The sequence below is a fragment of the Bubalus kerabau genome, chromosome X (genome assembly GCF_029407905.1).
Source record: "Bubalus kerabau isolate K-KA32 ecotype Philippines breed swamp buffalo chromosome X, PCC_UOA_SB_1v2, whole genome shotgun sequence".
Lineage (NCBI taxonomy): Eukaryota > Metazoa > Chordata > Mammalia > Artiodactyla > Bovidae > Bubalus > Bubalus kerabau.
Genome location: NC_073647.1, coordinates 103,669,085 through 103,687,901, shown reverse-complemented (window position 1 = coordinate 103,687,901; position 18,817 = coordinate 103,669,085). Strand labels below are relative to the sequence as shown.

At 43.8% G+C, this 18,817-nt stretch overlaps 1 protein-coding gene across 1 annotated transcript; it reads right to left on the bottom strand.

The window, feature by feature from the left end:
• Positions 1–6,846: 6,846 nt before the first annotated feature.
• On the bottom strand, positions 6,847–17,072 carry LOC129639399 (X antigen family member 5-like). Its single transcript, XM_055564542.1, has 5 exons — positions 16,934–17,072; positions 13,168–13,247; positions 12,559–12,727; positions 9,316–9,441; positions 6,847–7,014 (listed from the first exon to the last, which is right to left on the bottom strand). The coding sequence occupies exons 2-5, from the start codon at positions 13,237–13,239 to the stop codon at positions 6,992–6,994; spliced, it is 390 nt and encodes a 129-aa protein (XP_055420517.1). The 5' UTR covers positions 13,240–13,247; positions 16,934–17,072; the 3' UTR covers positions 6,847–6,991.
• Between the last annotated feature and the right edge of the window lie 1,745 nt (positions 17,073–18,817).

Here is an 18,817-nt window from a genome sequence, read left to right as displayed (position 1 = left end):
TACCATCTTTCTAAATTCCATATATATGCGTTAGTATACTGTATTGGTGTTTTTCTTTCTGGCTTACTTCACTCTGTATAATAGGCTCCAGGTTCATCCACCTCATTAGAACTGATTCAAATGTATTCTTTTTAATGGCTGAGTAATACTCCATTGTGTATATGTACCACAGCTTTGTTATCCATTCATCTGCTGATGGACATCTAGGTTGCTTCCATGTCCTGGCTATTATAAACAGTGCTGCGATGAACATTGGGGTACACGTGTCTCTTTCCCTTCTGGTTTCCTCAGTGTGTATGCCCAGCTGGTGCACTGGGACGACCCAGAGGGATGGTATGGGGAGGGAGGAGGGAGGAGGGTTCAGGGCGGGGAACACATGTATACCTGTGGTGGATTCATTTTGATGTTTGGCAAAACTAATACAATTATGTAAAGTTTAAAAATAAAATAAAATTTAAAAAAAATACATATGGACAGACTTCCCTGGTAGTCCAGTGATTAAGAATCCGTCTGCCTGCCAATGCAGGGGACATGGGTTTGATCCCTGGTCTGGGAAGATTCCACATGGTGTGGGGCAACTTAGCCCATGCACCACAAGTACTGAAGCCTGTACACCACAAGTAAAGAAATCCCACATGCAGAAACAGAGACCCAGTGCAGCCAAAAATAAAAGAATATATATGGATGAAAAATTAGCACACGAAAATAGGTGCAACATACTGAAATGCAAATTCAAACCCCAAGGAGATGCCACTATAACCCTGCTTTTGTGTTGTTGTTTAGTCACTAAGTTGTAGAGACTCTTTTGCGACCCCATGGACTGTAGCCCATCTTCTGTCCATGGGATTTCTCAGGCAAGAATACTGGAGTGGGTTGTCATTTCCTCCTCCAGGGGATCTTCCTGACCCAGGGATCTAACCTGTGTCTCCTGCTTGGCAAGTGGATTCTTTATCACTGAGGCACCAAGGAAGCCCCATACCCCTTTTAGAATGGCTAAAATAAAAAAGACTGACCATCCCAAGAATTAATGAGGATATGAAGCAACCCTCATATATTACTGTTGAGAATGCAAAATTGTATAGCCACTTTGAAAAATATTTCAGCAGTTTGGCACTAAAGCTGTAATAAATAAACTCCAGACGAATTAAAGAGAAAGGGTTTATGGCATAAGCAGAAAAAAGAAACATGTATGATGAGTGCAAATTAAGACTGAAGACAACAAACGGCTATAATGAGAAGTACACGGGCTTCCCAGGTGGCTCAGTGATAAAGAATCCATCTGTCAATGCAGGTTTGATCTCTGGGTTGGGAAGATCCCCTGGAGGAAGAAATGGCAACCCAATCCAGTATTCTTGCTTGGAAAATCCCATGGACACAAGAGCCTGGTGCGCGACAATCCATGGGGTCGCAAAGAATCAGACACCACTGAGCACACACACATTGAGAGGTACACAGGGGTTCTAAGAGTCCTGGGTTCAAAACTAGCTGCACTGGGACTAGTGATTTGACTTTGAATAAGATATTTTTCTTATCCTCAATTATTTGACCTATAAAATGAGGATAATAGAACAGTGAGATTTTTTTTTAATGAAAGAGGAATAGTAACAGAGATGGAAATGTACTTACAGTCAAACAGTACCTAAAGCACACACATCATCCCCCAGGAGAAGCCATTCCTGACCACCTGGGCTACGGAGCTCTCCTCTGTATTCTGAGCCTTCCCTGGCTCTCCCCTGCCATGGCTCTCATCATATTTGTTCTATCACAATCTTCTGGATGGTTCTCTACTCATTAACTCTGAACTCTCTTAGAACTTATATCCCGCATTAATCAATCATTCCTATGTCCTCAGAACCTGCTTCGCCTAAAGCAAGAAGCTTGATTCCCAGCGGGTGCTCAAACAAGATTGTTTTTGGCTTTGGGCTTGGTTTGGTTTGGTTGGTTGGTTTTGTTTGTTGTATGGGTTTTTGTCTGAGTGATGACGACACTAGATACCTAATCAAGTATATTGGATGATGGGGTTCAGGACACACGACCCCAAAATATGGCACCTTGGCATGTTGAATATTTCAAGTGGAAGGAATTTAACAAACAGCAGGTACAGGCAGGATTTTCTGAACTTTCTCTTAAACAGGTCATAAACTGTCATGTGAGAGGTGCCCTCCCTCTACCCAGAGGAAAGGAGCATCCTTATCTCCAAAGAGACAGACACTGACAAGAATCTGAACAGACAGGCCTTGATGTTTCCCCTAGTTTATTACACTCGGCTCACATTCTTTTTTATCTTATCACATTTTCCCAGGACTCATCAAATCTAGCATAAAACTCTCAGGTTTATCCACTTCAGATCTTGTAAAACTTATTAAATGGATTGATGTTTTTCTCTTGTTATCTTTTGTTACAGCAGCCCCAGCCAAGAATTTTGAAGGGTAGAGAAAAAATATATTTTCCCTCCCTACACCATCATTAAACCAGCATTTGGTTATTGGAAATAACATATTATATCCAAGATATTGTAGGAAATATCTCTGTAAATTTCTGTTCTTAAAGGGGGGTGTGGGGGAAAGGGTGACCTCAGCAGGCCTGGGTTGCTCAATTCCTACACATACCAAAGAAAAGCCTGCCTCTGAGATTGGCAAATGGATGGCTCCTAAAAGATAACTTCTGAGCCCCTGGAGTATTTTGCCTGATAAGACTTTGTGTGTTTAAGACCTCAGCCCATTCTCTACCAGCAGGATCAAGTAAGTTTATCCTAACACTGATTTATGGTAAATGTCTGGTTTTGCTCTGGGGAGATATGGTCTGAGTAGCCCGAGATCAGCCACATAAACTCTTGTGTTCCTATGTGACTGACTCCCAAGAAAAAAACATGGCACCAAGGCTCAGAGTGTGTCCTGATTGGCAAAACTTCACATGTATTGTCCCACATCATTGCTGGGAGAATACATAAGGAATACGTCCCCATGCAACCCCTCTAGGAAGGGACCCCTGGGAATCTGCACCTGGTTTCTCCTGGATTAAATCCCATACACCTTTTCCCTTTGCTGATTCTGATCTGTATCCTTTCACTGTAATAAACCAAACCATGCATATAACAGCTTCTGAGTCCTGTGTGTCCTTCTAGCAGATCAAGCCTGAGTGGTCTTGCACAGGGAGCTTGTGCTCTTTACCCCACACTTCTGACAGACGTATGTAGTACCTGTGTATTGCCCACTTTTATAATGAATCTGTCACTGCTACTTTCTCAGATCAGCCCTAAGTTAGGCACTGCATCAGCTAATTCACTCGTCTTTCTATATAAAAAAAGGCCAAGGAACAGACTAGGCTCTCAATGAATACTTCTTGGATAAACACATTGCCAATCTTGTTATTTGGCCCTGCCAGGTCTTAGTTGTGGCATGAAAACTCCAGCACGTGGGATCTAGTTCCCTGACCAGGGATTGAACCCTGCATTGGGAGTTCAGGCCCCCTGCATTGAGAGTGCAGTGTCTTAAGTCACTGGACCACCAGGGAAGTCCTTGGTTATTTTAGTTCTAAGTGTAAGGCATAGATGTCACTCAGCCTTGTATCAACAGAATCAAGTATGTGAACCCGTACTTGAGGTGTGGGAAGTCCAGTTGACCTCTTTCACCCTTATGAGTCTTCTCTCCTTGTTTTCCTCTTGCTTTGTGGCCACCTTACTCGTCACTTTTTTCCTAGGTCCTTTCCCTGTGTTCCTCCTTTGCACTTCCAACTACTCGTGTCTGTCTGCCCCATCAGTGTCATATCTCCTATGGCAAACACCGTATGTATCCATCCTCACTTATTTCACCATAGCAATAATTTAGTGTCAAAATTTTAATTCCTATTTTAGAAATGGAGAGACCCAAAGATATAAATACCTTTCCTACCATCACACAGTGCTGTCAGAGCCAGGGTCAAAACCAATGGCTAGTTCATATCATGGCCTATAAGGAGACAGAGTAGGTAGGACCCAAGTCACTCGGCCTCAGCGAGATGCCCTGCTCCCTTTCCCTCTTCCACCTATGTTCTAATCCTTTCATCCAACTCTACAGCCTACGGACTTGTCACATATTGTGCAGCAAATCTGGATACCCTACATTTGGTATTTTTATTTAAACCATAAATTTTCAGTCTTTTTGGGTCAGGAAGTATCTTTAAATCTGTATTAAGAGGGAGAAATAATTACATTTATCACTCCTTAAGCAGGGTGGATTCTCCTTAAGCAGAATCTTAAAAACAAGCAGTAGTGTCTTTTTCAGAACTGTTTTTGGGGCTGTGAAAATACAAATGGAAGCTTGGAGATGTAACCTGATCTTCTTGTATATAGTTAGGGGCTTCTGAGTGAGATCTCTGACTGTTAAGGCAATGGAGGATTTTGCATAGGAAACAGAGACTCGTGGCTGCTCCCACCCTACCTCTGAATAACTCTCAAGAATACACGTTTACAGGAGATGCTATGGCATTTTGCCAGGAGGCTTGTGGCCTAAGTTTTTTCTGTCGCCCCATAAATTGTCCCCAAGAGGTTTAATGTTCTATTTTATGTAGCACTGTAAGATAAGCACAGTATTTTTAAAGGTTTGTTTTTATATCAATGATTTCATCTAGAACACCATCTGGGTCAACACTTCATCTGTAATAGGTAGTCTGTGCTCCACATATTGGGAAATCCTTCAAGAGAACAAAGCCTTTTAAGTTGAAAAATTTCATATAATTTTTAAATTTTATAAAAAACATCAGATTATAACTGAAGTGGCTCAAATGGTAAAGTGTCTGCCTGCAATGCGGGAGACCCAGGTTTGATCCCCAGGTCGGGAAGATCCCCTGGAGAAGGAAATGGCAACCCACTCCAGTACTCTTGCCTGGAGAATCCCATGGACGGAGGAGCCCAGTGGGCTACAGTCCATGGGGTCATGAAGAGTCGGACACAACTGAGCGACTTCACTCACTCACATCAAATTATAACTGACACCATCAGTTCTGTACTCAACACTTCCAGAGCTACTCTGAGAAAAGAGCAAGGGTTTTGAACTTAGAACTTGAACCCCCAAATCTGCCTGTTACTGCAGTCAAGAGATAACTCAGTTTTGTGAAAACAAACTCTTTGTGAGACTGAGGTCATACATGTAAAGAACCTAACACACATACATACTCTGTAAATTTGGGCTTTTATAGTAACTCCTATTATCATTAGATAAAAAGAACTCAGTAAATGAAGCTGTGGTCCTAACTGTTTACAGCTCCAGGGCAGCTCAGCTGGTAAAGAATCCGCCTGCAATATAGGAAACCCCGGATCAATTCCTGGGTTGGGAAGATCCGCTGCAGAAGGGATAGGCTACCCACTCCAGTTTTCTTGGGCTTCCCTGGTGGCTCAGCTGGTAAAGAATCTGCTTGCAGTTCAGGAGACCTGGGTTCAATTCCTGGGTTGGGAAGATCTCTTGGAGAAGGAAATCGCTACCCACTCCAGTATTCTGACCTGGAGAATTCCATGGAGTGTATAGTCCATGGGGTCGCATTAGAGTCGGACATGACTGAGCAACTTTCACTTTCCAGGGTTGGTCAGCCATTTGTGACCAGACAGCACAGATCAAAATCAAGAACAGTGACTTTTAATTTTCTGTGTACTGAAGATTGATATCAGCATAGAAACAGGAGCAGGTAGTTTTCAGAGCAACATCATCATTAAAGGTATTTGGCAGGGAAGATGGGCACCTCACAAAATTTGAAGGGAGGGGTACTCAGTCTTGCAGCTCTAGAGAATTTCGAGGTTTTACATCCCAACTCATTGTATGAAGCTATTTGATATCAAAGTCTAAAAAAAATACATGAAATAAAAGCATATGCTAGGTCACTCATGAGGACACACATAATCCTAAACAAATTATTAGGACATAGATTACTCATGACAAAATTGGTTTTATCTTAGGAATATAAAATTGGCTTAAACATAGAAACCTATCAATGTAATTCAACCTTTTATCACATTAATAGAGGAAAGTGATCATCTCAATAGATGCACTTTAAGTGTTTAATGAAATTCAACGTATAATCAAGATGACTATTCTAAGCAAAGTAATTATAAAATAGAATTGACTTTGATAAACTATCTACCAAAAAAAGCACAGTTATATATCATGGGGAAATAATGAAAATTTTCCATTTCTAATCAGGGATAAAACAAGGATGTACACTATCACCAGTTCTATACAACATCATTTTACTAGGTGGGTCTACCTAATGCCATGAGAAATGGAAATATAAGCTGTAATGCTTAAAATGACAGGAACAAAATTATTACTATTCAAAGATGATATAATTATGTTAAAAATTGAAAACTACCTAAAGGTAAACTTTTGAACTTAATAAGCATATTCAGCAAGGTTGCTGGGTAGAAAAAAATGACACACAAAAATTATGTCTCTAGTATCGTGCATCGAACCTGGACTGGCAACTTGTTTCATACATGATATTATACATGTTTCAGTGCCATTCTCCCAAATCTTCCCACCCTCTCCCTCTCCAACGGAGTCCATAAGACTGTTCTATACATCAGTGTCTCTTTTGCTGTCTCGTACACAGGGTTATTGTTACCATCGAGGGATTGTATGGGGAGGGAAGAGGGAGGAGGGTTCAGGATGGGGAACACATGTATACCTGTGGCGGATTCCTTTTGATATTTGGCAAAACTAATACAATATTGTAAAGTTTAAAAATAAAATTAAAAAACTAAAAAAAAATTATGTCTCTATATACCAGATCAAACAAAATATAAAATTTCTCAAAAAGGTGTTAATTTTCAGTAGCATCAAATACCTAGAAATAAATTTAACAAAAGATGTATAAGACTTCTTTGAACAAAGCTGCAAGGCTTTATTGAATTTTTTGTTTCAAACTTTTTAAATGTTATAGTAGTTTCAGAGGCAATATTGAGAGAATTTTAAGAGCCCCATTTTCAACACAAGAACAGCCTGCATGGTTAGTTTGTCTTCATTCAAATCTGCGGTTTTCCTTCACCTGTAAGTTAACAAACATTTGGGATTATTAGTTAGAACTTTATTGAGATGACACTAAAGGAATACAGAGAACACTACAGTTTTAGTTTTATAAAATGGACTAAAACCAGAACCCTAAGGATGACCAACCCTTGGCTTATCTACAGTTAAACCTCTGTAGAGACTCTGAAGGTAGACTTTCAGGCACATTAACAACATTTGCTAAACACATCCCTCTTTCTAGTGGTACAGAGAAACAAAGAGACTATTCAAGTTCAGAAGTGATTAAACCCAATGCTTCTATTCAGAAGTAGTTTTAAGTAGAAAGTACATTTTTTTATATTTTTAGTAAACCAAACAATAAAAAACCTAAGAAACAAAAGAAACTTTTTAAAAGTTCATTTAAAAGTTTTGACTTGAAAAAATATTAATGTAGGTAGGATATCTAAAATAATGTCACACTTAGAATTGCTTAAATGAACAACAAAAAGATTACTAGTGCATTTGTTTTGGCTCTAATGTAGAAAAGTACAAAACCCTCTATGAGCCAGTTTAGCCCTTACCTAGTAGTAAGTTAACCATTTGTCCCTGTTTGCATCCATACTCCTGCTGTAACTATGAGTACTGACTTTTTATACACTTAAAAGCATTCCAGTTTGCATAATAAATTATGTGGTTATGCTAGTTTTAAGCCATTACCATCAAAGGTAACATCACATTGTGAAGGAAAACAGTACCATTTATCAGTCTAGAAGGAGAAAAAAACCTGGAAAGCCAAATATCCAGATAGATACATAGATAATATAGTCAATATTTGTCTTTTTCATAATCCTTATTATGGATACTTGGCATTTTGTATTTTCTCCAAGATCATTTAAATTAGTAGGTCTTCTACTCACAAATATTTTTTTAAAGAGCAATCTCGATTTATTGGTTTTATTACTTTTCCTTCTCCTAATGATTCATACCTGTCTTAAGAATCCCCTTCCTTTCCCCTTAGGTTTATTTTGTTGCCCTTTATTTTTTTTTATATTGAATGTTCATGTAGTTTATTACCTTTTCCTTTTTTAATAGCATATGTATTTAAGGCTATGATCTTCCTATGAGTACATCTTAGCCATGTTCAACAGGTTCCTGGAAGTAGCCTGAAAACTGTCTTGTAATATAAAATGTCTTGTAATGTAAAATGGACCAGGACTGTAAAGTGAAAATATTTAGAAGACTAACGCAGGGTAACTTCTTCCCTAAACATCAAGTGCTTCACACTTCAGTTATGATCTTTGAAATTCAATCTTACCAATTTGATGCCTCAAGGCACAAAATTTTCATGCCACATTTGACATGGTTAGAGGTGATTATATCAGTGTCCACATTTAATTAGGAACGGTAGCTTATTAAGACTGATAGTGCGGACAGGGAGCATACTCAGCATAGGTTATGTTACTAACACTAACCTTGAGCATCCCTGACTACATGCACTCTCTCTACTTGATCAGCCACGAAGATTAGAAAACTAGACTGTCTCTTGATATTTTATTAGTCATTTTTGAGGCTTAATTCAAGAAAGGATTTAAAATGCAACTGTTTATAATTTTGTCAATTATACATAAATAAAACTGGAAAAAATAAAATGCAATTGTCATTAAGAGCCAGAGAATTCAGAATTCAACAGAATCTGAGGAGAGGCATCAGAACTTGAACAGAAAAACAAACATCAAGCAAAGTGTTTTTGTTCATTTTCTTAGTAGTGATGAAACTTCAAATGTAATTTGACTCAGGTCAGGATTTGATTATTTATAATAAGAATATCTCATAAAATAGCTTATCTTTGTTTTATATGCAACAGAACCAGAATAAGCAATAATGAGAACTAAAAATAATTTTTCAATATCTTATTTGAAGTCACTATTTTTAGAAGAGCAAAGATGAGTTTAGAAGTTAAGTGGTTTTGCCCAAGAGTCACACAAATTATGTTAAGAGTTGGTACTAGAACCTACTTCAGGGTTTCAGTATATTTCATACAAACTGATGTGTGTTACAAATTTGTTAAATGCAGAGCTCTATAAAAATATCTGAAAATTATTAACTGTTCGTTGAAAGGCTTATACTTAAAAGCTTTTTATTCAGTATGGCTTTGACCCAATTTGTTTATATACCTGATGTTCCATAAGTCAGGCATTTAAGCTCCGAACTACATTTCAAACAATCTGTATTTATGTGAACTGTTATTAAAATAACAGTAATGTTATCTCTATATTATTAAAAATATAATATTGTGGAAAACAGACACTCTGTAATTCACATGCTTAATAAGATAACATACCCGCTTCCGGCATTTTTATGGGCTCTGGATTTGGCAGTCCCTTCCCCTCGACATCAGGACCATCTCCATGCTCAGAACCGGTCTTTGGCTCAGTCAGTTCCTGTTGAGAAGCCTCCACGGAAGGCCCTTGCAAATAAATAGTTTATCAATTTAAGAAATAAAACATGAGATATGAATAAGGGAATGGTAATATTCATTCCTTCAGGGTTATGAAATAAAAGCCTTAGGCTACTGCAGTAATAAATGTGATGCATAAGAATCACAAGAGCATTAGGAGTCTGTTACCAAACACCAGGAAAACAGGGTTTTATTACCCCTCTTCCTTTTGCAAGACTGCCCTCAAACAAATTAGGTACTCCTTTTGTACTTATGCATACTGTATTTGTGACTGTACTTCCCAATGATCTTTTGGATCTCTCTGACTAGACTGTGATCTCTCTTTCATGGCATGAGCAGACAACAATAAATATTGAATGGGGGGAAGAAGTCTTTAAAAAATACCTCAAACTGATTAACCTTCTGCAAACTGACTGTTACGTTCCTCTTCAAAAATGCAGTGTTATGAATGACAGGAAACTAAAGAACTATTCCAGATTAAAGAAGATTAAATAGACATGATGACTAAAATACATTACATGATCCTGGACTGGACTCTGGATCAAAAAAAATTCTGTAAAGGGAATTATCAGGACAACTGGAGATACTTGAATATACACTGTGTATTTTATGATTGCATATTCTCACTAATTTCTTGATTTTGATAACCATACATGATCAGCCAAAGAATGACTTTTTCTTTGTTCTTCAGCTATATTACTGTACTTACAGTAAAAGGTCATAATATGTGAACCTTATCTAAATGACTCTATTAAAAAGAGCCATCAGTAAGTGTGTATATGTGTGTGTGTGTGTACATATACAGGAGAAGTATGTGTGTGTGTGTGTACATATACAGGAGAAGGAAAGAGGATATGAAACCAATGTGGTAAAAACTATTAACAATTGGTAAATCTAGGTGAAAAGTATCAGTTAATTGTTCTAGGCTTGCAAATTCTATGTAAATTTTATGTTTTAGAAATATAAAGTAAAAATTAAAGAGAAGATATGATGTCTACATTGTACTTCTACATTGTACTTCAGGAAGACAATTATTATTAATTGTGGTTTAAAAACATATTAACAGGAAATTCCCTGGAGGTCCAGTGGTTAGGACTCTGCACTTTCATTGACAAGTACCCAGGTTCAATCCATGGTCAGGGAACTAAGATCCCACTAAGTCATGTGGCATGCTCAAAAAAATTTTTTTTAGACAACAACAACAAAAAATTACCACCTTAACCATTTTTAAGTGTATAGTTCAGTAATGCATCATTAACAGAAACTAGGAGTGGACTTTACATATTTGTTTTCCTGTATTTTGAAACATTTTAAATGTCAGTCTAAGAATTAATTATTTCTGTATTTTGCTGTAGTGTACTAAAAACAGTGAGCCTCAGCTAGCTACAAAGCCTGAAGTCTACACCACATATAGGATTTCAATTACAAGTAAAATGTAATTTTCTGAAGGGTTATCTGAGTGGATTTGCGGGTCTGTAACAAATCTTACAGTTGTGATGCCCACCCTCTATTGGGGTAACCAGAAACTTATTTCATTAAAATAAATAATATTTAAGTCCAAAGGTTCAGTATGTAACTTTCCATAAATGAATCCCATTTTTGGTACCAAAAGTAACAGCGAAATTATGAATAACAGTCAAATATACAGTGAGAATAAAGGAAGTATGATAGAAGGAAATGAATGGGCATAGTTGCCCATCAAATTCTAGAAACTTTTAATAGTGGCCTGACATATAAATGCTTTGCTTCAAAATACTGTATATATGCAGGAGAAATAATTTCTGTCTTTATGTTAATCTTAGAAAAAACAATCTCTGAGGACTTCCCTGGTGGCACAGTAGAAAGGAATTCACCTGCCTTGCATAGGATATGGGTTCAATCCCTGGTCTGGGAAGATTCCACATGTTGCACAGCAACTTAAGTCCATGTGCCACAACTACTGAGCCCCCTTGAGGCACAATTACTGAGTCTGTATACCACAACTACTGAGCACACATACTACAACTATTGAAGCCTGTGCCCTCTAGGGCCCATGAATCACAATTACTAAGCCTGTGTGCCATAACTACTGAAGCCCATGGGCCTAGAGCCTGTCCTCCACAAATAAAAGCCACCTCAATGAGAAGCCTGCTCACTGGAACAAGAGCCCACATGCTGCAATGAAGACAGAACACAACCAAAATAATTATTTTTTAAAAATCATACTAAACCAGTATGCCAGTACCCTGAACTATTGAGCTTTTATCAAACTTCCATGTAAAAATATCAATTACATAAACAGTGGCCATCATTCAGGACTCATTTCTGGAGTCTCTGTCCTACTACATTGAACTGGGCCAATACTGAGAAACATTACAGTACAGATATTTGAGTTTTAAGCAAAATCATTCACCTTTTTTACAGCCACATTCACGATAAGGAGACTCCAACTTTGGAGTGAAATACAGATTTTGTATTCAATAGTCAAATGCTCTTTGACAAACACAATCCTTGAGCCTCAATTTTCTCATTTATAAAATAGAAGAAATTTATTACAGTGAGGGATTACCCTAAGCTACAAACTATACTCTCTTCACTTTTCCAGCCAATTTTCAGGCCATAAGTCGCTGAGTCACTCAGTCGTGTCCGACCCTGTGACCCCATGGACTGTAGCCTACCAGGCTTCTCCGTCCATGGGATTTTCCAGGCAAGAATACTGGAGTGGGTTGCCATTTCCTTCTCCAGGAGATCTTCCTGACCCAGGGATTGAACCCGCATCTCCCGCATTGTAGGCAGACGCTTTATCGTCTGAGCCAAGGATTGAACCCGCGTCTGCCTACAATGAGGGAGACGCGGGTTCAATCCCTGGGTCGGGAAGATCTCCTGGAGAAGGAAATGGCAACCCACTCCAGTATTCTTGCCTGGAAAATCCCATGGATGGAGAAGCCTGGTAGGCTACAGTCCATGGGGTTGCAGAGGGTCGGACACGACTGAGCAACTTCACTCTTACTTTCAGGCCATGTTTGAGATCCTTTTCTACTGCTTTCTTTCCTTCTATTACTAGTATATCATAATACAAGAGACATAAAAGTGCGTGCATGCATGCGTACACACACACAGAGGCATTCCTCTTCCCTTTCCCTTCACCTGGAGATGCAGATGCTCCTGGAGATGCAGATGCTCCTGGAGATGCAGATGCTCCTGGAGATGCAGATGCTCCTGGAGATGCAGATGCTCCTTCATCCTTTCTCTCTTGACCAGGTGTAATGTTCTTTCCTTCAGTTGGTGGCTCCTCCACAGGTTCCTCAACCTCGATCTATAGATGTGTGTGCACAAATGAAAAGTTGTGTTACTAATGTGTCAACAATATAAATATACAGAATATAAACATATATTTGATCATAATTCAAAAGACATTTTTCCAATACTACTCACACTTACTCTTAATAAACTTACTCTTCCCACAGTGAGGCTATTCTAAGAACAGTTACCCACAGACTTCAGAAGCTATTTTAATCAATGTTGGGATGGATGTGTGCAATTTTGTTGTTAATAAGCTTGAGAAGAATGTCATCAGCCACATTCCCCAGGAACATAACAGCATACATCCAGGCAACACCAAAATATAATCCTCCTGGATCAATGTTCCTTATTACATGGAATACCGTTATCATTATATTGTTCAACAATACTTACAGGAATTAATTTCTAATTATAAAAAACATCAAATGTTAAAATACTTAAAGCCACACTTACAAGTGCCTGGGGATATGCACGACCAAAACCTCTTCCTTTAGGCCTGTATGTTGACTTTATTCTCCGACTCATATTTCCCACTGAAAACAGAATATTGTCATTTGGAAAATACCCTTAAGAGGAAAATTATATTTGAACACTTCCCTGGCCAAATAATGATATATACTATTTTTGTAAAATATAACTCTCAAGGTAATTTAATTGTGTGTGTGCTTTCCAATTACAGTAAATCTGGCTACTTGCAAAAGCAACTGTTTGTTATGGCTAAGTAGACTGAAAAATCTTAAAACACACAGTAAAAGAACATATACATACACACACACAATTTTTTTTTTTATCATGCCACATGGCTTTTGGGATCTTAGTTCCCAGACCAGGGTTTGAACCCAGGCCCACCACAGTGAAGCATGGAGTCCTAACCACAGGACGATCAGGGAATTACCAAGAATACATTTTTGATGAGTTTTGATTTCACAACTTGATTGACCATCATGGAGACATTTAGTGAAACACTGCTGGAAATTTAAAACTTGAGTGACTATTGATAAGAGTGTCACATTCTCATTTGCCAAGCCCATTCTCTTCCCTCCCCCACCATAAAGTTTTACTGTAACACAAAATCACTCCCTCATTTACATTTTGTCTATAGCTATTTTTGCACTAAAATGGCAGAGTCGAGCTACGGAAATGAAGATTCTACGAGACACTCGCCTTCTTTCGCACCCTTTTCGAGGCATTACAAATCTCGCAATGCAAATCTCGCAATGCAGTCACAACCCCCAGAGTGGTTAGTTTCTAGACCTTTCCATTACCTCCTGCCCCGCCCCTAGACCTTTCCATTACCTCCTGCCCCGCCACCAGGTCCTGAGCCCCGAAACCGCCTCTGGATTCTGTGCTGTGGTCAGTTCCAGAATCTCCAAGACCCAGACACAGCAAATAATGTACCCGTGACTCGCCCCAACTTCATCTGACTCCCTCCTCTCGTCCGCCCACCACCCTCCCTCTCCCGCCACCAGGACAAGAGCTATGGCGGCAGCGACACCTGTGAGGAGAAAGACAACTCGACGACCTTTCGACGACCTTTATCCTCAGAGGCTAAAGACCACACTGCCCTACTCGCCAGAAACCCGCTGGCTCGCCCTCACACACATGCACACTTAAACTCCAGGCAAGGAAGATCTGTGGCCCTACCTGGTGAGTCTCAGTCAGGTAGAAAGAACCCAGACGTTAAGACACGACCCGAACAGCTCGGCACCCAGACCACGTTACGCACGCGGCACGCCAATGGCCGACGGGAAGGCACGCAACCATGGGCATGCACACTATGTTTCTCGTGCGCCGCTTGGGCTGGTTTCCCCGCCCCTCCCCTTCTCTGCAAGGATGACCACCCTCCCGCCCCCCGCTCCCCGACCCCCCCCCCGCCACCTTCCCTTAACGAATAACTCCCTTTCTCTTCTCTGTCGTCAGTCTAACGCCCGGGCGCCCCTTCCCCTCTCTGCATGGATACCCCTCTACCCCCACTCCCCTCAACAGGTAACTCCCGTTTCTGTGCTGTGTCGTCAGTTCTAATGCCTTTAGGACCAAGATACCTCCAGTAGCACCCCAAGACTCACCCCCACCTTCATCTGACTCCCTGACCTCTGCCGCCCGCTGCCCTAACTCTCCCGCCACCAGAACAAGAGCTATGGCGGCTGACCTCGAGGACCTTTGTCTTCAGAAAGTGAAAGATGGCACCGCCTTACCCGCCCAAAGCCCACTGGCTCCCCCTGAAACACATTCACACTTAAACTCCAGACAGGAAATATCGGTGGCTCTACCTGGTAAGTGTCAGCCAGGGACAAAGAACACAGACGTTTAGACGTGACCCGAACAGCTCGGCACCCAGATCACGTTATGCACGCGGCACGCCAATGGCCGACGGGAAGGCACGCAACCCTGAGCATGCGCACTATGTTTCTCGTGTGCCGCTTGGGCTGGTTTCCCCGCCCCTCCCCTTCTCTGCAAGGATGACGCCCCCCCCCCCCGCCACCTCCCCTCAGCGGATAACTCCCTTTCTGTTCTCTATCGTCAGTCTAACGCCCGGGCGCCCCTTCCCCTCTCTGCATGGATACCCCTCTACCCCCACTCCCCTCAACAGGTAACCCCCGTTTCTGTGCTGTGTCGTCAGTTTTAACGCCTCCAGGACCCAGATACCTCCAGTAGCACCCCAAGACTCACCCCCACCTTCATTTGACTCCCTGACCTCTGCCGCCCGCTGCCCTAACTCTCCCGCCACCACAACAAGAGCTATGGCGGCTGACCTCGAGGACCTTTCTCTTCAAAAAGTGAAAGATGGCACCGCCTGACCCGCCCAAAGCCCACTGGCTCCCCCTGAAACACATGCACACTTATAACCCGACAGCAAATATCGGTGGCTCTACCTGGTGAGCCTAGAGCCAGGTAGCAGGAACCCAGACGTTAAGACGCGACCCGAACAGGTCGGCAGCCAGACCACGTTACGCATGCGACACGCCAATCGCCGACGGGAAGGCACGCAACCCTGGGCATGCGCACTATGTTTCTCGTGCGCCGCTTGGGCTGGTTTCCCCGCCCATCCCCTTCTCTGCAAGGATGACCTTTTCCCCCATGCCCCCCCCGCCACCTCCCCTCAGCGGATAACCCCCTTTCTGTTCTCTATCGTCAGTCTAACGCCCGGGCGCCCCTTCCCCTCTCTGCATGGATACCCCTCTACCCCCACTCCCCTCAACAGGTAACCCCCGTTTCTGTGCTGTGTCGTCAGTTCTAACGCCTCCAGGACCCAGATGCCTCCAGGACCCAGATACCTCCAGTAGCACCCCAAGACTCACCCCCACCTTCATCTGACTCCCAGTAGCACCTCAAGACTCACCCCCACCTTCATCTGACTCCCTAACCTCTGCCGCCCGCTGCCCTAACTCTCCCGCCACCACAACAAGAGCTATGGCGGCTGACCTCGAGGACCTTTCTCTTCAAAAAGTGAAAGATGGCACCGCCTGACCCGCCCAAAGCCCACTGGCTCCCCCTGAAACACATGCACACTTATAACCCGACAGCAAATATCGGTGGCTCTACCTGGTGAGCCTACAGCCAGGTAGCAGGAACCCAGACGTTAAGACGCGACCCGAACAGCTCGGCAGCCAGACCACGTTACGCACGCGGCACGCCAATGGCCGACGGGAAGGCACGCAACCCTGGGCATGCGCACTATGTTTCTCGTGCGGCGCTTGGGCTGGTTTCCCCGCCCCTCCCCTTCTTTGCAAGGATGACCCCCCTCCCCCGCCACCTCCCCTCAGCGGCTAACTCCCGTTTCTGTGCTCTGTCGTCAGTCTAACGCCCGGGCGCCCCTTTCCCTCTCTGCATGGATACCCCTCTACCCCCACTCCCCTCAACAGGTAACTCCCGTTTCTGTGCTGTGTCGTCAGTTCTAACGACTCCAGGACCCAGATACCTCGAGTAGCACCCCAAGACTAACCCAGATACCTCCAGTAGCACCCCAGGACTCACCCCCAGGACCCATTACCTTCAGTAGCACCCCAAGACTCACCCCCACCTTCATCTGACTCCCTGACCTCTGCCGCCCGCTGCCCTAACTCTCCCGCCACCAGAACAAGAGCTATGGCGGCTGACCTCGAGGACCTTTCTCTTCCAAAAGTGAAAGATGGCACCGCCTGACCCGCCCAAAGCCCACTGGCTCCCCCTGAAACACATTCACACTTAAACTCCAGACAGGAAATATCGGTGGCTCTACCTGGTGAGTCTCAGCCAGGGACAAAGAACCCAGACGTTAAGACGTGACCCGAACAGCTCGGCACCCAGACCACGTTACGCACGCGGCACGCCAATGGCCGACGGGAAGGCACGCAACCCTGGGCATGCGCACTATGTTTCTCGTGTGCCGCTTGGGCTGGTTTCCCCGCCCCTCCCCTTCTCTGCAAGGATGACCCCCAACTCCGCCACCTCCCCTCAGCGGATAACTCTAGTTTCTGTGCTCTGTCGTCAGTTCTAACGACTCCAGGACCCAGATACCTCGAGTAGCACCCCAAGACTAACCCAGATACCTCCAGTAGCACCCCAGGACTCACCCCCAGGACCCATTACCTTCAGTAGCACCTCAAGACTCACCCCCACCTTCATCTGACTCCCTAACCTCTGCCGCCCGCTGCCCTAACTCTCCCGCCACCAGAACAAGAGCTATGGCGGCTGACCTCGAGGACCTTTCTCTTCCAAAAGTGAAAGATGGCACCGCCTGACCCTCCCAAGCCCACTGGCTCCCCCTGAAACACATTCACACTTAAACTCCAGACAGGAAATATCGGTGGCTCTACCTGGTGAGTCTCAGCCAGGGACAAAGAACCCAGACGTTAAGACGTGACCCGAACAGCTCGGCACCCAGACCACGTTACGCACGCGGCACGCCAATGGCCGACGAGAAGGCACGCAACCCTGGGCATGCGCACTATGTTTCTCATGCGCCGCTTGGGCTGGTTTCCCCGCCCATCCCCTTCTCTGCAAGGATGACCTTCCCCCCCCCCCCCCGCCACCTCCCCTCAGCGGATAACCCCCTTTCTGTTCTCTATCGTCAGTCTAACGCCCGGGCGCCCCTTCCCCTCTCTGCATGGATACCCCTCTACCCCCACTCCCCTCAACAGGTAACCCCCGTTTCTGTGCTGTGTCGTCAGTTCTAACGCCTCCAGGAACCAGATGCCTCCAGGACCCAGATACCTCCAGTAGCACCCCAAGACTCACCCCCACCTTCATCTGACTCCCAGTAGCACCCCAAGACTCACCCCCACCTTCATCTGACTCCCTGACCTCTGCCGCCCGCTGCCCTAACTCTCCCGCCACCACAACAAGAGCTATGGCGGCTGACCTCGAGGACCTTTCTCTTCAAAAAGTGAAAGATGGCACCGCCTGACCCGCCCAAAGCCCACTGGCTCCCCCTGAAACACATGCACACTTATAACCCGACAGCAAATATCGGTGGCTCTACCTGGTGAGCCTACAGCCAGGTAGCAGGAACCCAGACGTTAAGACGCGACCCGAACAGCTCGGCAGCCAGACCACGTTACGCACGCGGCACGCCAATGGCCGACGGGAAGGCACGCAACCCTGGGCATGCGCACTATGTTTCTCATGCGGCGCTTGGGCTGGTTTCCCCGCCCCTCCCCTTCTTTGCAAGGATGACCCCCCCCCCCCCCGCCACCTCCCCTCAGCGGCTAACTCCCGTTTCTGTGCTCTGTCGTCAGTTCTAACGCCTCCAGGACCCAGATACCTCGAGTAGCACCCCAAGACTAACCCAGATAACCTCCAGTAGCATCCCAGGACTCACCCCCAGGACCCATTACCTTCAGTAGCACCCCAAGACTCACCCCCACCTTCATCTGACTCCCTGACCTCTGCCGCCCGCTGCCCTAACTCTCCCGCCACCAGAACAAGAGCTATGGCGGCTGACCTCGAGGACCTTTGTCTTCAGAAAGTGAAAGATGGCACCGCCTGACCCGCCCAAAGCCCACTGGCTCCCCCTGAAACACATTCACACTTAAACTCCAGACAGGAAATATCGGTGGCTCTACCTGGTGAGTCTCAGCCAGGGACAAAGAACCCAGACGTTAAGATGTGACCCGAACAGCTC